This window comes from Indicator indicator, chromosome 21, assembly GCF_027791375.1.
Source record: "Indicator indicator isolate 239-I01 chromosome 21, UM_Iind_1.1, whole genome shotgun sequence".
In the NCBI taxonomy this organism is placed as follows: domain Eukaryota; kingdom Metazoa; phylum Chordata; class Aves; order Piciformes; family Indicatoridae; genus Indicator; species Indicator indicator.
In genome coordinates, this window is record NC_072030.1 from 295,245 (window position 1) to 314,238 (window position 18,994).

Consider the following 18,994-nt stretch of genomic DNA (forward strand, 5'->3'; position numbering starts at 1 on the left):
GAGTTCTGCAACCTTGAACTACATAGGCAGACCCTGGGTTTTGTTGTCTTGTTCCCCTAGGTATGAAGGAACAGAGGAAAGAGAAGATGCTTCCTTGTTGGGTGGCCAGGGAGGCCCTGCTCATCTACCTGCCTAGGTGAGCACAGGGAAAATGAGGTGGCACTGTGGGACAATGAAGATACTTCCTTGAGCTCAGCCCCTTCTGTCCCTGTCTCTCCTGACCTGCTGCCCTCACAGCATGGGACAAGTATGCAAGCAGGATGAGTGGCAGGCAAAGGGATTAGGCTTCTAAAAAGGGCAAGTGATTGCAATTAGCTGCACAGGTGATGATTCCACCTCTGAGATAAGAAGTGCCTTGCAGAGCTCTCATGACCTACTTGGGTAGTGCCCTTTAAGCCAAGTTAGGAAGGGGCAGAGGCACATGAAAGATGCCATGTTCAGGCTGAAGAGAGCTTGAACTAATGTTGGGATGGATTAAGATGGAGACCAGAAGATGAGGGATAGTTTTCCAGCCCTTGCTTGCAATTTCTATGAGTAAGTATCTCCAGACTCAACTGATCTCATCAAGCACTTGTCCCAAATGTGAAGCACTCCCTCTGCCCCCTTCAGCTGGACTTTAGCTATCTGATCTGATCCCTTGTGCCTGAGGATTTCAACTGGCTGCTCCTTTCCCAAGAGTGATTTGGCTGTAAGTGTGAAAGGAATAGGAGGCCATCAATGGGTGGAAACTGGGCTTGGAGCAGAAGGCTGCACCAGAGAGCTCTAAAGAAGTCCTGATAACCAATATGTGACTCCTAGAAATAAAGAAGACCCCCACCTGCTGTCCTCTGCAGCATTTAAAGCTCATCAGAAGTTTATCACAGAATCACACAAACATTCAGGTTGGAACAGACCCTCAGGATCACCAAGTCCAACCACTGACCCTACTCTACAAGGCTCACCCCTAAACCATAGCCCCAAGCACCACATCCAAACCACCTTTAAAACACCTCCAGGGTTGGTGACTCCACCACCTCCCTGGGCAGCTCATTCTAATTCATGTCCAGGCTGCTTTTAAGAATCCCTGGAAGCTGCCCAAATTGTACAATGTGATCTCTTTCCTTTGCCGAGTCAAACACTTCATCCTTTGGTTATAAGGTGATGTCAGGAGCTGCTGCTGCCTTCTGGAGGCTGCTTTTGTGTCAGTCAGAATTCGTCCTCAGGTTTATTTGTTCAGAATAAAGACTATTAAATACTTACTGAGTGACTCTACCCTGAGGGCAGAGAAGACTACATTTCTGTAGGTCATCTTCCAGGGACAGGGACTGCTGAAGACAGTCCAGTGGAGGCTATGAAGATGCTGAGGGGCCTGGAACATTGTGTGAGGAGGAAAGGCTGAGACCTGGGGCTGGTTAGCTTGGAAAAAAGAAGGCTGAGAGGGGATCTGAGCAATGTCTACAAATATCTAAGGGGTGGGGGTCAGGAAGGGGCCAGGCTCTGTTCAGTGGTGCCCAGGGACAGGACAAGAGGCAATGGACACAAACTAGAACCCAGGAGGTTCCACCTCACCCTGAGGAGAAACTTCTTTGGTGTGAGGGTGCTGAGCCCTGGAGCAGGCTTCCCAGAGAGGTTGTGGAGTCTCCTTCTGTGGAGACTTTCCAATCCCATCTGGCTTTGTTCCTGTGTGCTCTGCCCTGGGTGCCCTGCTCTGGCAGGGGCTGGACTCAGCGATCACCAGGGGCACCTTCCAGCCCCTCCCATTCTGTGATTCCTCTCTTCCTGCTGTCCCTAGCATGGTGCTTGTATGCAAACATGAGGAGTGCCAGGGATTGGGTTCCTAAAAGATTTGTGATTGCAGTGAACTGTTCTTGGAGTTCCAGCACCTGAGATGGGCAGTGAAATGCCTTGCAGAGCCCTTGGTTATACCTTTTCATACTGAGGCACACCAAGGACCACAGCCTCAGAAGAATTCCAAGTGTCTCTCTCCAGGGACCCATAAAGACATCCACAGCAGTTAGTGTTAGCCTTTAGAATCTAGGCCTAAGTAACCTGCCTAATGCTGCTGAGAAGAACCTGGAACGAAGTTTGTGTCTGTTCAGCCCTTGAACATGGGAACCATGAGAATTTCTGCTTGGCTGGGGCTTGCAGGTTTGGAAGATTTCTTACTGTCACTCTCTTTGCCATCGGCCTCCCCTCTGATGTGCCTGAGTGCAGGGTATGAAGTCAGAGTGCACTGAGTCAGTCTGAGCAGCTGGACATGGTGAGGCAGAGAGCCATCTGTGCTGGGAGCACTTCTGCCAGGCTTGGGGGGATGATTTCCTGCCCAGGGGGATTCCTGCTCAGAGTGATTCCTGCTCAGGGTGGTTGCTGGCTGTGGCTCTTGGCTTTGTCTGTGCATTGATGCAGAGTCGATTTTCAGACTCACCCCCCAGTCAGAAGTAGGTGACCTACTTTTCAGCCTTGGACATCTGCTAGCTGCAGTCCATCCCTCCCTCTGTCCCTTAACCCCTTCTTCTCTCCCTCCCTCCTTCCCTCCTTACATCTCTGCAGAGCACTGCCATTTCCCAGCCCTTCCAGGCAGCTCTGCTTGTCCTGCAGACCACCTCAGGCCTGGGGTCCTCTTCGGCAGCAACAGGCAGATAATGCAGGAGGCATTGGTGACACAGAGGTGCACTCATGGCCTCAAATAGGGCTGCTGGCCAGCTTCTGCCACAGGTCACCCCAGCAGTGTCCCTAAAGCTACCTGGTCCCAGGTTCCAGCTGGAAAGTCCCAGGACACCTCACATGCGGGTGGCCCAGCCAGAACTGCTACTGCCAACCCTTGCAGCATTGCTGGAAGAGTTTCCTGGAGGATCTGGATCCAGCCCATAGCAGCCATCAGTGTCTCCCAGAGCCAGCTCAGCAGACAGCAGTGTTGGGGCTAAGGTCCCAAGGTAGGAGTCCTGGGACACACCTGGCTTCCAGTCTGGTCAGCAGCACCCCTGGGGTCAAAATCAAATAGTCCTGCTGCTGCTCATGACTAGAACAGAGGAGTTCAGCTGAGTGGAACCTACCCTGATCATCTTCTCCAGCTGCCTCTCTGCTTCAGGGCTGACCAAAAGTTAAAGCAGGTTATGAAGTTTCTCCATTCAGAGCCTGCCATTTTACAAAAGTGCTGATTCCTCCCAGAGGCCTCCTCTGCTTTTACAGATTCACAGCTTCAGATTCCATCTGGCTGAAAGGGCCGCTCCAAGGGCATCTTGTCCAACCCCACTGCAAGCAGCAGGGACACCTCCAGCCAGAGCAGGCTGCCCAGGGACACAGCAAGACTGATCTTGAATGGCCCCTCAACCACATCTTGAGCAACCTGTTCCAGTGTCTCACCACCTCCTCCATCTGGGTCACAACAGCCCCATGGGGAGCTCCAGACCTGGGGATGTGTGGTTGGAAAGCTGCAGCTTGGAGAGGGACCTGGGGAGGTTGGTTGGCAGTTACTGACCATGAGCCAGCAGTGCCCAGGGGGCCAAGAAAGCCAAAGGCCTCCTGGCTGGGATCAGAAGCAGGGTGGGCAGCAGGGCCAGGAGGTGACCATCCCCCTGTGCTCAGCACTGGGGAGGCCACACCTCGAGTGCTGTGCTCAGCTCTGGGCCCTCGCTGCAGCAAGGACATTGAGGGGCTGGAGCCTGTCCAGAGCAGAGCAGTGAGGCTGGAGAAGGGCCTGGAGCCCCTGGGCTAGAGGAGGGGCTGAGGGAGCTGGGGGTGTTCAGGCTGGAGAAGAGGAGGCTGAGGGAGACCTCATTGGGAGGGAGACCTCTCCAGCTCCCTGAAGGGAGGTTGGAGCGAGGAGGGGACAGACTCTGCTTCTTGGGGACAAGGGACAGGAGCAGAGGAAATGGTTGCAAGCTGCAGGAGGGGAGGTTCAGGCTGGGCATGAGGAAATATTTGTGCCCTGGAAGGGATCTGAGACATTGGACCTGGTGCTTAGGGACATGGTTTGGTGTTGACCCTGCAGTGCTGGGTCAAGAGTTGGACTGGATGATCTTGAAGGCCTCTTCCAACCAGGTATATTCTGTGATTTTGTTATTCACTGTGCAGAACTTCCTCCTGATGTCCAACCTAAACCTCCCCTGCTCCAGTTCCAAACCATTGCCCCTCATCCTATCACCACCTAAACAGGTGAATCATCTTTCTAAACAGTCCCTCCCCAGCCTTCCTGTAATTCTCCTCCTAAACATCTCCTCCCAGCCTGTGCCCATAAGAGAGGTTCTCCTGCCCGCTGGAGGCCTCCTCTGCTCCAGGTAGGTCCAGGTCCTTCTTGTGCTGGTGGCCCTATGCTTATGGAGCAGCCCTTGCGATCCCCTTCAACACCAGGTTGTCCCACCCTTTCCAGCCCATCCCTGCCCTGGGTTAGAGCCCTCAGCAGGCAGCAGCAGAAGTGTTTGCTGGTCTTGTGGCTCCTGTAGACAGTGCCAGCTATGTGCCTTGGCTCTGGGTGGTGTGCTGCTCGGCCAGGCTCCGCAGCATTTGCAGGTGTGCAGGTCAGAAGTGTCGTGTCCAGGGTGGTTCCTGTAGGGTGGTGGAAAGCAGAGTCTGGCCTGTGGGAGCCAGGCTCTGCCAAGCAAATGTGCCTCGGTGCGTGGCTCTGCTGGCCACGCAGTGTTTGCTCCTCTCCAACAGCAGATGGCAGCTTTGGATCAAGTATGGAAGTGTTCTGCCTGGGGCTGGGGCCGGCAAGAGGCACAGGGATTGGGGCAGCAGTGATGCAGCCAAGATGACCTTGCACTGATTTTTATGATGGCTTCAAGCTTCTGCAGCAGAGATGCAGCCTGGCTGGGCAGTCCTGCCTGCCCTTGCCAGTCATGGCCCAACAGGAGGGAAGTGTGTGCCCTGCAATAGCCCAGGTGGAGGTGCTCAGGTACCTCAGGGATGGGAAAGAGTGCATCCGTTGTCCTGCTGGAGCCTGCCCGTGCCCATGCACTGCTGCTGCTTTCTAAACCTCTGCTGAGCTTTGTGGTGAAACCCACACACAGCACAGCAGGGCCCAGGAGCAGACACTGGGCTCCAGCCACTGACATGTTCTCCTTTACTGACTTGGTTGCTGCATCCCCACATGCCTTGGGTGCAGCTGTGAGCTTACAGACAGGTCAGGCTTCCCATTTCCCATGCAAGGAGGAGGAAGCCTCCAGTTGTGTCATTAGTTAGACAATGAAAGGTTGCTCAAAGTACTGACCTTGGCAGCTAAGTTAACAACTTTCTTCTCTAACTAACTCTGCTTTCTGTCCAAGGGGAGTCTAGGGGGGAAGCTCCTGGAGAGGGAGGCCCCTTTGGGGGGAAGCAAAGGTAGATTGGTTGTGGTTTTCTGTTGATTGTATATGTTTGTAAATGTTGTGAATTTTGTATATTTGTACATTTTCATTGCATTTCATCATAGATTGTAGATTCTGCTTTGTAAATACAGCTTTCATTTGCTTCCAGACTGAGCTAGCCTGGTTATTGTCAGTAGTGGGGGGGGGGGGGGGGGGGAATTTCAGCTCACACTGACACACCTGCCCTCTGGACAGGAGAAACCACACAGGTCTTGGTGTCACTCTGGTTGAAGTAAACAGCTTATGCAGCTGCATGGCGAAGAGCACAGCCTCCAGCAGGCACTGCTTGGACAGGAGATTTCCAAGCAGCCAGCCTGGCTCTCTCCAGCTCTGCCAGCTCCTGAGGCAGCCTTGAGTCCCCACAGAATGCTACTTATGTCCCTCAGGCTTGATCTGCCCCAGCTCAGCACAGCCATTGAGCAAAGCTCAGAAAGGGAAAGTACAGAAGTGATGGAGACAGGGCAGTAAAGGTACTTCTTCCTGGGGATCTGGAGGGATCTGCAGGAGCTGATTTCAGCTGGCTAGAGTCAAAGATAATTAGCTATCTCCCCAGGATTTCCAGGCACTCACTCTAAGCATATGGAGGCATATGGAAGCTTCCCTACTCTCTAGCAGCTGGTGCCATCTGCAGACTCACTGAGGCTGCCTCAATGCCCTCACCCAGATCAGTGATGAAGACGCTAAAGAGGACAGGGCCCAGAACTGAGCCCTGGGTGACCCCACTGGTGCCTGGGTGTAGCCAGGTCCAGCTCCATTCCCCCCCACCCTCTGGGCCTGGCTATCAGCCAGCTTTTGATCCAGGGCAGAGAGCACTGAGCCAAGATTTGTGCCAGGAGTGTCTGCAGGAGAGTGCTGGGGCAGAGAGCAGATGGAGAGATACTTTATAGATGTAACTTCAGAAAAGGGACAGGACAGGAGTGAGGGCCAGAGAAGCCAATGTGTACAAGTATCTACAGCCAGGGAGAGCTGCCTTTAGCACCTCCAGAGGGGCAGCTCTCAGAGCTGTTCACACACCAAGCACAGGGCAAGAGGCACAGCACTGCTGGGGCCTTTCTACCAGAAGTGATCAGCCAAAGGTGGGCAGTGCCAGTCCAAAGCACCACGCTGCCCATGTCAGAAGCAAGCAAGAGACTGGAGAGCACAGTCTGCAAGCAGAAGCAGCTCCAAGTGCCCAACTTTCCCTCTGGCTGGTGAGAACAGAGGGAAAGACAGACAGACATGGTGATGATTGTCTGGACCGTGTTGCTTTCTCCTGGTGGTGCTAAATCTTCCCTCTGCCCCGTGTAGGTGGCTCTGAAAACAAGGGGGAGCTGAACTAGACGACCTTCAGAGGTCCTCTCCAAGCCCTATCATGCTGTGATATAAGGAGAGCCTCTTTTAATTTCCCCAAAAGGTTCATTGATTCTTCTGGGCATTTGTCTTTTCCTGATTCTTACCCCTGGATTTCCATACCTTCCCTGTTGCCCTCCAAAGAAGAAAATGGAGACAGATGATAGAATCAGTGAATTGTTTAGATTGGAAAAGGCCTCCAAGCTCATCCAGTCCAGCCATCACCCCAACCCCACCATGGCCATCAAACCATGGCGCGAGGAGCCATGGCTAACACTTCCTGAACACCTCCATGGATGGGGGACTCCACCACCTTCCCAGGCAGCCTCTGCCAATCCCTGACCACTCCTGCAGCACAAATTTTTCCTCCTCTCCAACCTGACCCTCCCCTGGCACAATTCCAGGCCATTTCCTCTCCTTCTATCACCTGAGACACCAACCCCCTCCTCACTGCAGCCTCCTCTCAGAGAGCTGCAGAGAGCAATGAGTTCTCCCCTCAGCCTCCTCTGCTCCAGGCTGAACACCCCCAGCTCCCTCAGCTGCTCCTCCCCAGCCCTGTTCTCCAGACCCTTCCCCAGCTTAGTTGCCCTTCTCTAGACCTGCTCCAGCTCCTCAATGTCCTTCTTGGAGTGAGGAGCCTGAAACTAAACCCAGCACTCAAGTTGTGGCCTCAGCAGTGCCCAGCACAGGGGCACCATCCCTGCCCTTAAGCCATTAACTGAGTTCTGCACACCTGCATTGCTCTCCTGAGATCCAAGCCCAAGTCAGGCACACAGATGAAGCTCCCTGGCAGAGCTGCTGATTCCACCAGCAAAAAACATGGGGTTCTCTTGCAGATGTTCTAGGGATGGAGAAAATGAGCAGCAGCTCATGCCAGGGCTTTATTCTGCAATGAAAGCCTCTCCCTGAGCAAAGCTACCGGCACCAGCAGTGCTTGTTCTGTGAGCCCTGGTGCAAGGGAGAGGCTCATTCCCTGATGGAAGGGGCAGCGCCTGAGCTGTGCTTCCTCTGGGCAGTGAATCTTGGTGAGCAACACTTTCTAGCAGGTAACTGTGCCAGCTTGGGGCTTTGGTTATTGCTAAGCTCTCAACTATTTATTTCCATGTTTTTCACATGGATGTGTCCCTGTAAATGCCAGATCCACTCCAACAGCAAGGAAAAATGCCCAGCAGTACCGTGAGAAAGGCAGCAGAAGAGTCAGCTCTAATCTATGCGCATTTGATTTTCCTGCCATCCCATAGCAGTCTTCCCACATGCCCAACTCAATCCCCAGCCCAAAGGGAGAGCAGACACTTGGAATGAGCAGGTGGCTGCTGCACTGGAGGCACTTCTGAACCTGGAATCTTCAAGGCCAGCTCACCCTTGGTCACTGCAGCTGTTTTTTGATAGTAGTCACCTGAACCTCCAGCACCTTGGCACAGAGGCACCAGCACAGAGCATCTCTGTGCTGCCTCTGCTCAGTGCCCAACCTGCCTGCACCAGCTGCATGCTGCTGCAGCTCTGTCAGCAAAAGGACAGCATCTATTTAGGTGGCCTTAAGCCTAAAGTTTGGTCCAGGAGTCCAAACGCTGCATGTGGGGAGGGCCACAAAGATGCTCCAAGGGCTGGAGCAGCTCTGCTGTGAGCACAGGCTGAGGGAGCTGGGGATGTGCAGCCTGGAGAAGAGAAGGCTCCAGGGGGACATCAGAGCTGCCTGCCCTGACCTGAAGGGATCCTGCAGGAAGGCTGCAGAGAGACTTTTGCTGAGGGTGTCTGGAGCCAGGCCAAGGGGGAATGGTTTGAAGCTGAGGCAGAGCAGGGTTAGAGTGGAGCTGAGGAAGAAGTTCTTGAGAGCGAGGGTGGTGAGACTCTGGCACAGGCTGCCCAGGGAGGCTGTGGCTGCCTCCTGCCTGGAGGTGTTGAAGGTCAGGCTGGATGAGACCTTGAGCAACCAACTGTAGTTGAGAGGTGTCCCTGCCCCTGGCAGGGGGCTGGAGCAGATGATCTCAGAGGTCCCTTCCAATCTAAGCCATTCTGTGATTATGTGATAGATGTTCCCTGTCAGACAAAGAGGCCAAAAAAGACACAGCCCTGAAGCAGCCTGTGAAGGAAGAGAATCACAGATCCAGATCAATGGCAAGATGCAGAAAAGCCTCGAGGTCTCTTGGCACTGCGTGGTCAAAGACCAACCTCTTCTGTCTGCAATGTGCCACCGGCTTGTCCCCAGCAGCACTGACACTTGTGAGGCTGGCAGGAGGAATCAACCTGCCATCAGCTCCCTCCGGTGGCCTGCCGGTCACTAAGCAGACAGTGAGCAGAGGGCTTGGCTGTCCTTGTGTGCTGGTTTGGGGCCAGACAGATCGTCTCTTGCCCCGAAAGGGACAAAAGAATGAGACTCACACAAACGGATTGGAGAGTGATGGAAAGTTTAAATGGAAAAGCAATTGGTGAAGCTACAGAGAACTACAAGCTACAAAGCATAGTGACAAAGAGTATCCCAAAGCGTACAGAGCCCCTCACAGAATTCCCAAAGCTTCCCAATCCTTCCCTTCTTCCCACCTGAGGGTAAACCCAAACCCCCCAGGGCTCTTTCTTCCCCCTCCCGCTGCTAGGCAAGTCTCAGGCTGGCCAGGTCTGAGACTGCCCCCCCCCTCCATTCTCCTCCTGGCATTAGGCCTAGACAGGCCTAAGAGGCCTTGAGAATACTCCCCCGGCATTACCCGATAAGAGAGGACATCTCCCGTGGGAGCAGAGAGGGAAGAAAGAGGAAGAGAATGACTTTGCAGATGGCCTTATAGGGTGCAGGATTTATGGGTAGAAATACGTCGTTTCCTGTGTCCACCCCTGTGGGTGGGCACCCAGGACACCAGAGGTGTATCTCATGCGGCAGTGGCAGGGGGCACCCAGCCTAAACTGCCACACCTTGGCAACTTTCATTACATTGCGGCCAGGAAGGCCAAGGCCATCCTGGGGTGCATTAGAAGGGCTGTGGTGAGTAGCCCTAGAGAGGTTCTCCTGTCCCTCTGCTCTGCCCTGCTGAGGCCACATCTGGAATATGGTGTCCAGTTCAGGGCCCCTCAGTTCAGGAAGGACCTCAGGGAACTGCTTGAGAGAGTCCATCCCAGACCCACAGAGCTGCAGCAGGCAGTGGAACATCTCCTGTGAGGCCAGGCTGAGGACGCTCAGGCTTGGAGCTGGGAGCAGAGGAGCCTGAGGGCTGCCCTCATGGCTGGGGATAAAGATGTGCAGGGCTGGAGCCAGGCTCTGCTCAGGGATGGCCAAGGACAGCACAAGGGGGCACTGGGGGTGAGCTGGAGCAGAGGAGGTGCCACAGGAACAGGAGGGAAAACTTTGTCCCTGTGAGGGTGCCAGAGCCTGGAGCAGGCTGCCCAGAGAGGTTATGGAGTCTCCTCTGGAGACTTTCCAATCCCACCTGGATGTGTTCCTGTGTGATGCTGCCCTGCTTAAGCAGGGGGTTGGACTGGATGACCTCCAGAGGTCCTTTCCAACCCCTAAGGTTCTGTGGTTCTGTGATTATTTTGGCTTTCAGGTTAAGAAGGTAAAGTTCACAAATCTGAGACAACCAATATTGACTGCAGAAGTCAAGACCGAACTAGACTCCAAGGAACTACTTTTCAAGTCAGTTCACCATAAACTGAATAAAGCATTAGCTAAAATATTTACTTGAACATCCTATAATGTCAGTTTAAAAGATCCTATACAATTAGAAAAAAATTCAGACCTCATCTGGTGTAATCAAAACTCAGAAATTATTCATAGAGTCACTCAGAGAATCACAGAATGGGTTGGGTTGGAAGGGAGTTCAAAGCTCATCCAGCCCCAAGCCCCTGCCATTGGGCAGGGACACCTCCCACCAGCCCAGCTTGCTCAAGGCCTCATCCAGCCTGGCCTTGAACACCTCCAGGCAGGAGGCATCCACAGCCTCCCTGGGCAACCTGTGCCAGTCTCTCCCCACCCTCACTCTCAACAATTTCTTCTTCATCTCCCCTCTCCCAGCTCCAAGCCATTGTCCCTCATCCTGGCACTCCCAGCCCTTGTCCAAAGTCCCTCCCCAGCTCTCCTGGAGCCCCTTCAGGTACTGGAAGGTTGCTCATACTGAAGAACTTCTCCCTCAGCTTCAAACCATTCCCTCTTGGCCTGGCTCCAGACACCCTCAGCAAAAGTCTCTCTGCAGCCTTCCTGCAGGATCCCTTCAGGCCCTGGCAGGCAGCTCTAAGGTCCCCCTGGAGCCTTCTCTTCACTCCCAAGCAGGGTTTCTGAGCAGGGTTTCCCAGGCATTTATTACAGTCAATATCCATATCAGCTGTGGGACAGAGGCAGCTGTGAACTGTACAGACACAGCTCCTGGAGACAGGGCCTTGGTTTGCCTAACAGACAGAAACATCTCAGCTCCAGGAGAGAACTGTTGATCTGTGATGGTCTGAAGTGAGGAAAGCCTCTCAGGAGGGTTTTTTAAGCCGGTATTGCCATGTTCAGTTGTATGCTAGAAGGCTGTGCTCAAGGCTTCCTGTGACACCACACAGATTTCATGGCTCTAACAAGGCCTGCAGTGACAACCTGAAAATTCACCTGAAATCCATAAGTGTCAGGGCTGGTTTGTGTTATTTCAGTGATGTGGTTCCGACAGGTGTGGAGATTTTCTGCTGAGGCAGACATGGATACAGAAACCAGAGCTCATCAAAACCATGCCTCTGAGGGGACTTCCAGTGTCTTACAAATTCAAGACTAACAAATCCAAGAGTTGTCCTCAGTCAGCTCCCCAGCTAGGGGGGAGTGGATTTTCCCCACAGGGAACCTTAACAATGATGCAATGCTTTGTCACAACTAGCGGAGCACAAACTTAAGCTGGTTCTGGCCTTCAAGGCTTCAGTTTCTGCCCCAGTAGTATTTAAGGCTCCTGTCCTCGTTTAAGGCAGGACAGATCCTCTGTTGCCCCGAGAGGGACAAAAGAATGACCCTGACACAAAGGGACTGGGGAGTGATGGAAAGTTAATGGGAAAAGTAAATGGGAAAGTAAATGGGAAAGCAAATGGTGTTTTACAGAAACTACAAAGCATGGTGGCAAAGGTATCCCAAAGTGTACACAGTCCCTTACAGCACACCCAAAGGCCTCCCAACACTTCCCTTCTCCCCACCTGAGGGTGTACCCAAACCCCCCCAGGGCTCTTTCTTCTCCTCCTCCCCCCGCCCCGCTAGGCTGGTCTCAGGCTGGCAGGTCTGAGACTGCCCCCACCCCGCCCTGGCATTAGGCCCAGACAGGCCCAAGAGGCCTTGAGATACTCCCCCAGCATTACCTGATAGGGAGCATCTCCCATGGGAGCAGAGAGGGAAGGAAGAGGAAGAGACAGACTGTGCAGTGGAGCGTACAGGGAGCAGGATTGCTGGGGAGCAATAGGCTGAGCCCTGTGCCCACCTTACTGGGTTGGGAACTCAGGACACTGGAGGTGTAACCTACATGGCACTGCCACAGCTCCCAAGGCACTGAAGGCTTGGCTTTGGTTGTCTTTTGTAGTAACAACTGCTACAAAATCACAGACAGAGCTGTTGTCATCAGGCTACTGGCAGAATGCACATTTTAATACAGATCCCAGAAAGACTGGGGGAGATTTATCCTAAAAGCTCTTGGTGCTCTCTGGGTGTTCATGGACATTGCCAACATGACTGGGTAAGGCTGGCAGTGGTCTGTGCTGGGCTCCCTGTGATGCACTCCAAAGGTCACCTGCACCAGCAGAGCATCCTTCCCATTCCCAACAGCCTCTCCTCTGTCTCCATAGGCCGATGAATGCCATTTACAGCTCCTGCCTTGGGAGCTGAACCTGATTTACACACAAAGCCAGCTGGGATTTATTGATTCACAGAACAGTCTGTGTTGGAAGGGACCTCAAAGCTCATCCAGCCCCAAGCCCCTGCCATGGGCAGGGACACCTCCCACCAGCCCAGCTTGCTCAAGGCCTCATCCAGCCTGGCCTTGAACACCTCCAGGCAGGAGGCATCCACAGCCTCCCTGGGCAACCTGTGCCAGTCTCTCCCCACCATCTCCACTCTCAGTCTGCCCTCCTCAAGCTTAAACCCATACAAACCCATTTCCCCTTTTCCCCCTGCAGGCTCCTGTCTGTAAGCCCCCAGCACATCTGGCCAGCCTCAGAAGAAAGAAAGAGACTGCAGAGAAATGTCCTTCAGAGGAACCAGAAGAGGTGTTCTCAGGTCAGAGAGCCAGAAGACCTGGTAGGACTGACAATGTCTCTGGATGTTAATATTTCTTTTACCATCTGGAAGCTGTTTAGCTGAAGATTCCATTTCCTGATGAACAGGAAGTGTTGCAATAAACCTCTCAGAAGTTAGGATTCAGTCTTCCCTGCACCTTCTAAAGACAAGCAAAAAGGTAGGGTGAGGACTGCACTCAGAGTGGAGCCAATAAAACCCAGCAAGGAGTGAGTAACCAAGCTGCAAACAGACAGCAGCTTTGCCTGGGACTTGTCCAAGGCTCTGTCCAAACTTGCCCATTTGGTGAGGTGTCCTCAGCACTTGAATATCATATGTGGTTCCTCTCACTCAGGGCTCTATGCCAGGCACCCTCATGTGTTACTCCTTGCATTCTGTTTCCATTTCCTGACACTGCTGGGCACCACTTGTAGCACAGTGATCAGCACAGCTCCTCCTTTGCGCTGACTCAGCACGACAAAGGCACTGGTGCCAGGAGGTGCTGGAGGCCAGCAGGTCACACAGCTGCTGTGAGGCCTGGCTGACCACACTCACAAAGCTGCACAATGTGCTCCACAGGCTCTGCTGGGGGCACAGGAGCTTTCCATAACCAGAGCATTTCTAAAGCCCCCGAAGCCAAGAGGCACCAGTTGGCATAAAAAGAAAGACCTTCATGATCATTGAGTCCAGCTGCAGCCCAGCTCCCATGACCTATATCCAGCTATATCCTGGAGCTTCTTGAACACCTCCAGGCATGGTGACTCCACCACCTTCCTGAGCAGCATCTTGTCCAACATCCTGCAGGCAGCAGGGACACCTCCAACTAGGGCAGGCTGCCCAGGGCCACATGGAGTCTGTGATGCTGATCAGTCCCAGTGCCCCAGAGGAGGCAGCTTCTCAGCACCCATCAGCGGCAGGAGGCTGTGGGTGTGCAGCTGACCCCAGGCTTCACCCACCCAGGGGCTCCCTCCCCTCAGAACACTGAGGCTGTAGGGATGGGACTGACTGGTCAGCTCTCAGCCACAACACAAACTGTCTTGGACTCAGTTCCAAACTTTGCAGTGGGATCCAAGCCCTCAGATGAGGTGGTTAGGGTTGGAACAGTTGTGGCTCTTCAGAAGTTGAGTGGTCCAACAGGACAATGTTACCTGCATAGCTCACACCCAAGCCACCCACACACTGCAGTTAGGTGTGGGTCTGTACCTGCAGAACCTCCTGCAGATGTCTGAAGCAGGCACTCAGATTGGTATCACCAGAGCTGAGCTGAGGCAATGCCACCCAATGCCCAACCCCTCTGCAGCAGCAAGAGAGAATCAAAGCCAACACTGAGATTTTCTATTCCCCAAGGGCCTGATCCCAGCTGGGACCTCTGCTGCCCTTACCCTCCAGCAGCCTGTATGAGTTTCGATTCCAGCACAATTAGGCAGAAGGGTTTTTGTCTCCTCTCCTTCTTCCCAGAGCTTTTTTTGTCTGTTTCTAAACCTGAACTAATTTGGGGGAGATTTTGATGAGAGATGACTGCAGTGTGTGGGTGGCTTGGGTGTGAGCTACGCAGGTAACATTTTGCTTACAAACCAAACCACTTCCCTCCTTTAAATGACCAGAGGTGAACCACAGCATTCTGCTTGGGACAATGAGCAGGAGAGAGGAAGCAATCCTCTGAGCAAGGCAGCACAGGGGAACATCCCAGAGGCCTGCACAAGGAGCTGCTGGGCTTTGGAGAGAGAGAGCACTGGCACTGCACTGTGAGGGGCAGCTGCCAGGGCACAGCCATCAAAGCCTCTGCAGGCAGGCTGCAGGAGCTTGGTTTCATCACAGCTCCCAGGGGGAGTCTGCAGCCTGGCAGGCATTTCCCTTAGCTCAAACACCCCTGCAGATGTGTCCCCAGCTCCACACAGCTGCTGCTGCCACCACACCCCCACTCCAGTGGGGAGCTGCCTGGGGCTCACCCTGGGGCTCACCCAGGTGCTTTAGGCCTGGTTCTCTTTCTCAGATTGAATGAGCTCCAGAACTGGCCATGCAGAGAGCAAGCAGGATGCCTCTGTGCCACACAGACACAGGGAAGGGCAGGAGGCCTCTGGGCCTGGTTGAGCTGCAAGGTCTGCTGAGAAGTGTTCAGGTCTGAAGTGCAAGTCTCAGCACAGGGGCTCTGCTGGGAGCATTCAGCTCACCTGCCAACAGGAGCATCTGAGGGCCAGGAGGGGTTTGGTCTCTTCTCCCAGGCAACCAGCACCAGAACAAGAGGACTCAGCCTCAAACTGCACCAGGGGAGGTTTAGGCTTGAGGTGAGGAGAAAGTTCTTCACAGAGTGAGTTGTTAGACATTGGAATGTGCTGCCCAGGGAGGTGGTGGAGTCACCATCCCTGGAGGTGTTCAAGAGGGGACTGGAAGTGGCACTTGGTGACATGGTTTAGTGGTCATGAGGTCTTCGGTGATAGGTTGGACTTCGATAATCCTTGAGGTCTTTTCCAACCTTATTGATTCTGTGATTCTGTGATCTTTGTAGCCCTGGTGAGCCCAGCAAGGAAGCACTCAGCTCTGCCTGTGTTCTGCTGGGGAAGGGGCAGGATCTGGGACTTTATTTACATGTGCTGGCTTCCCTGTGAGCAAACCTTCAGCTTGTTCAGCCCCCTCCTCCCAAAGCCTGCCTGGCTTTGCTCACATCCGTAACGCCCTGACACATGGGACAAGGTGACTTCAGAAGGTGATAAAGGTTCAACCTCCCCTCCCCAAGGAGTCATTTCCATGACTTCAGCCAGGCACACGCAGCACAAAATATTGGAAATTAAGTTAAAAAAATCAATTTTATAAATATTCTTCTTCTGTACAATTTCTCACAGCCCCAGACCCTCCGTCCCATTTTTTATTCACATTTCCTTTTTTCTTTCTTTTTTTTTTAATAATTCCCCCCTGGCCCTGAATTTATTTTTAAAATCATAAAATATATACTTTTAAAAAATCTGTTCATATTTTAAAATATTTACAGGGCAAGTTCCTTCTGTGGAGGTCAGGAGGAGTCTGTACAAGGTGAGGGTGGAGGGGGGTAGAGGTGGAAGTAGCTCCTCTCGGTGGCGGGGGAGGGAGGGCAGCTCTCCTCTGCCGACAGGTACTGGCTGCGCGGCGTGGGCGGGGGGGGATAGGGGTCTGAGTCTGAGTTCAGATCCATGTAGTATTTGTTGGCCTTCCATCTGCTGGGGGTGTAGTCACTGTCACACACATCTGTGCTGCAGGGGGTGGTGGGGGGAGCAATCCCTCGGATCAGGTAGGGCCTGAAAAGCAACCACAGAAGCAGCAGCGTCAGCTGGGGAGCAGGAAGGGCTCTGGCTCCTCATGAGCCTGCTCAGGAAGACTCTAGCAGCCTTAGCCCAGGGGAAGGAACACAAGAGAAAGGACCATACTGTGTGAAACTGAAATGGCACAACTACCCCAGCCCCTGACCAGCCAGAGGAGACCATTACAGAACGGTCTGGGCTGGATGGGACCTCCAAAGCTCATCCAGTCCAACCCCCTGCACTCAGCAGGGACATCCTCAGGTTGCCCAGAGCCCTCTCCAGCCTCACCTTCAAGATCTCCAGGCATGGGGCCTCAACCACCTCCCTGGGCAACCTGTTGCAGTGTTCCAGCAGCCTCCTGGTGCAGAACTTGTTCCTCACATCCAATCTCAATCTGCTCTGCTCTAGTTTGAAGCCATTGCCCCTGGTGCTGTCCCTGCAGGCCTTTGGGAACAATCCCTCTGCAGCTTTCTTGTAGCCCCTTCAGGTACTGGCAGGCAGCTCTAAGGTCTCCCTGGAGCCTTCTCTTTTCCAGGCTGAACACCCCCAGCTCCCTCAGCCTGTCCCATAGCAGAGGTTCTCCAGCTTTCTGATCATCTTTGTGGTCTCCTCTGGACCCTCTCCATCAGGTCTATGCCCTTCCTGGGTTGAGGGATCCATAGCTGGACCCAGCCCTGCAGGTGAGGTCTCCCCAGAGCAGAGCAGAGGGGCAGGATCCTCTCTCTCCAGCTCTGGCCACACTGCTTTGGATGCAGCCCAGGCTGCCCTTGGCCTTCTGTGCTGCCAGTGCCAATTGCTGGCTCCCATCCAGCTTCTCCCCCCAGCACTCCCAGGTTCTTCTCTGCAGGGCTGCTCTCAATCTCATCAGCCCCAGCCTGGACTGATACTGAGGGCTGCCCTGACCCAGGTTTACCTGGGCCACCTCTCCAGCTTGTCCAGGTTTCTCTGGATGCCATCCTGTCTCTTTGGCATATCAACATCAGGCACAGGTTGTCTTGTCAAAGAGTTTTAAGATAAGATTGAGGAACTGAACAGAGGAAACACCAACTTCCTCTGTTCAGGATGCTAAATAACTACTGAACAGCAACAGATTTTAACTGCAGGGCTCCAGGCTGGGGGCAGAGTGGCTGGAAACTGCCTGGTGGAAAAAGAACTGGGGGTGCTGGATGACAGCAGCTGAAGATGAGCCAGGAGTGCCCATGTGGGCAAGAAGGGCACCAGCAGCCTGGCCTGGATCAGCAATGGTGTGGGCAGGGTAGGGATGGTGCCCCTGGACTGGGCACTGTGAAGCCCACTGTGTTCAGTCTTGGGTCCTCACTCCAAGAATGACATTGAGGAGCTGGAGTAGGTCCAGAAAAGGGCAACTAAGCTGGGGAAGGGTCTGGAGAACAGGGCTGGGGAGAAGCAGCTGAGGGACCTGGGGGTGTTCAGCCTGGAGAAGAGGACCCTGAGGGGAGACTTCATTGCTCTCTACAGCTTCTGAGAGGAGGCTGCAGTGAGCTGGGGGTTGGGCTCTGCTCCCTAGTCTCAGGTGATAGAAGGAGAGGAAATGGCCTGAAATTGTGCCAGAGAAGGGTCAGGTTGGAGAGGAGGATAAATTTCTTTGGTGCAAGAGTGGTCAGGGATGGGCAGAGGCTGCCCAGGGAGGTGGTGGAGTCCCCATGCCTGGAGGTGATCCAGAAAGCTGTGGCCATGGGACCAGGGGCCATGGTGGGGTTGGGTTGATGGTTGGACTGGATCATCTCAAGGGGCTTTTCCAGCCCAAACAATTGTCTGGTTCCTTACCTTAGCAAATCTGTATTGAAAGGCACTAAACCCTCTGTGCCCAAAGAGGATTACAAAGCCAATGTTCAACACCGGCCCTCAGGTCCCTTCTTTGAAATAGTCATTGTGATCGTTTTAAGACTGCCTTTTTAATTTTTCTTCACAAAGTTCAAGCAGAGAAAGTGAAAGAATGTAAATAAATCACTATTGGGTGTAAGAAAGTAAAACAATGATTATTCTAAACACCTCCATTTGAGAGGTAGAAATGTTTAAGAATCTCTACTCAAAACAAGGTTAGGGATTTGGGCAGTCTCGGCTTGCTGGGCTTCTCTCTGCCTGCTTCTGATTCTTTCCTGGCTGAAGATACCACACTGACCTTGACAAGCTAAGTCTAACAGCCTCTTTGCTTCTTGACTCTGCCTTCTGCCAGGGGAGCCTGGGGGGAGTCCTTCTGGTTTGGGGGAGAGGCCCCTTGGGGGAAGCAAAGGGAGCTTGTTTGTACTTTTCTGTTGATTGTACCTCTTTGTAAATGTTGTGAAGAGTGTCTATTTGTACAGATTCAGTGCATTTCATCATAGATTGTAGATTTGCTTGTCAATGCAGCTTGCATTGGCTTCCAGACTGAGCTAGCCTGGTTATTGTCAGTGTGGGAGGGGGCCTTCAGCTCTCACACTGTTACAGTTATTTAGTGAGAGTGAAAGGTTTTTTGAATGAAGTCTCAACACCAACATTTTGCTTAATATCCCAAGCTCAAAGCCAGAGCAGTAAAGATTTACCAACACTTGTATCTGAGCTATACCTGTAAGATCTTGTGGTTGAAGGAATGTTGGAGGAGTAGAACACCTCTGCATTGTACAGGGAGCGGTCAGTGGCTGGGGATGGAGGTGGGTTCAGGATCTAGAGGAGAAGGAAGAAGCAATGTGAGATTTGGGTTAATGACACAGCTCAGCTTACTCTGAAAACATTCTTTCTGGCTTCACTCATCCTTACTTTAGTCTCCTCTCCTTGCTGCCTGGGTGGATTAACCCATTTTCAAGGATTAAGGTAATTCATGATGAGACTTGGCCCTGAGTTTAGGTACACTTCAGACCTTCCAAGTTCTCA

At 53.1% G+C, this 18,994-nt stretch overlaps 1 protein-coding gene across 1 annotated transcript in view; it reads right to left on the reverse strand.

Annotated features, from left to right (window-relative positions):
- Positions 1-15,861: 15,861 nt before the first annotated feature.
- Positions 15,862-18,994, reverse strand: part of LRP5 (LDL receptor related protein 5) — a 137,030-nt gene continuing 133,897 nt past the window's right edge. The window contains exons 22-23 of the mRNA XM_054390312.1: positions 18,690-18,787; positions 15,862-16,123 (exon numbers count right to left, since the gene is read on the reverse strand). Coding sequence (XP_054246287.1) covers positions 15,862-16,123; positions 18,690-18,787 — 360 coding nt within the window. The remainder of the gene's footprint in view (positions 16,124-18,689; positions 18,788-18,994) is intronic.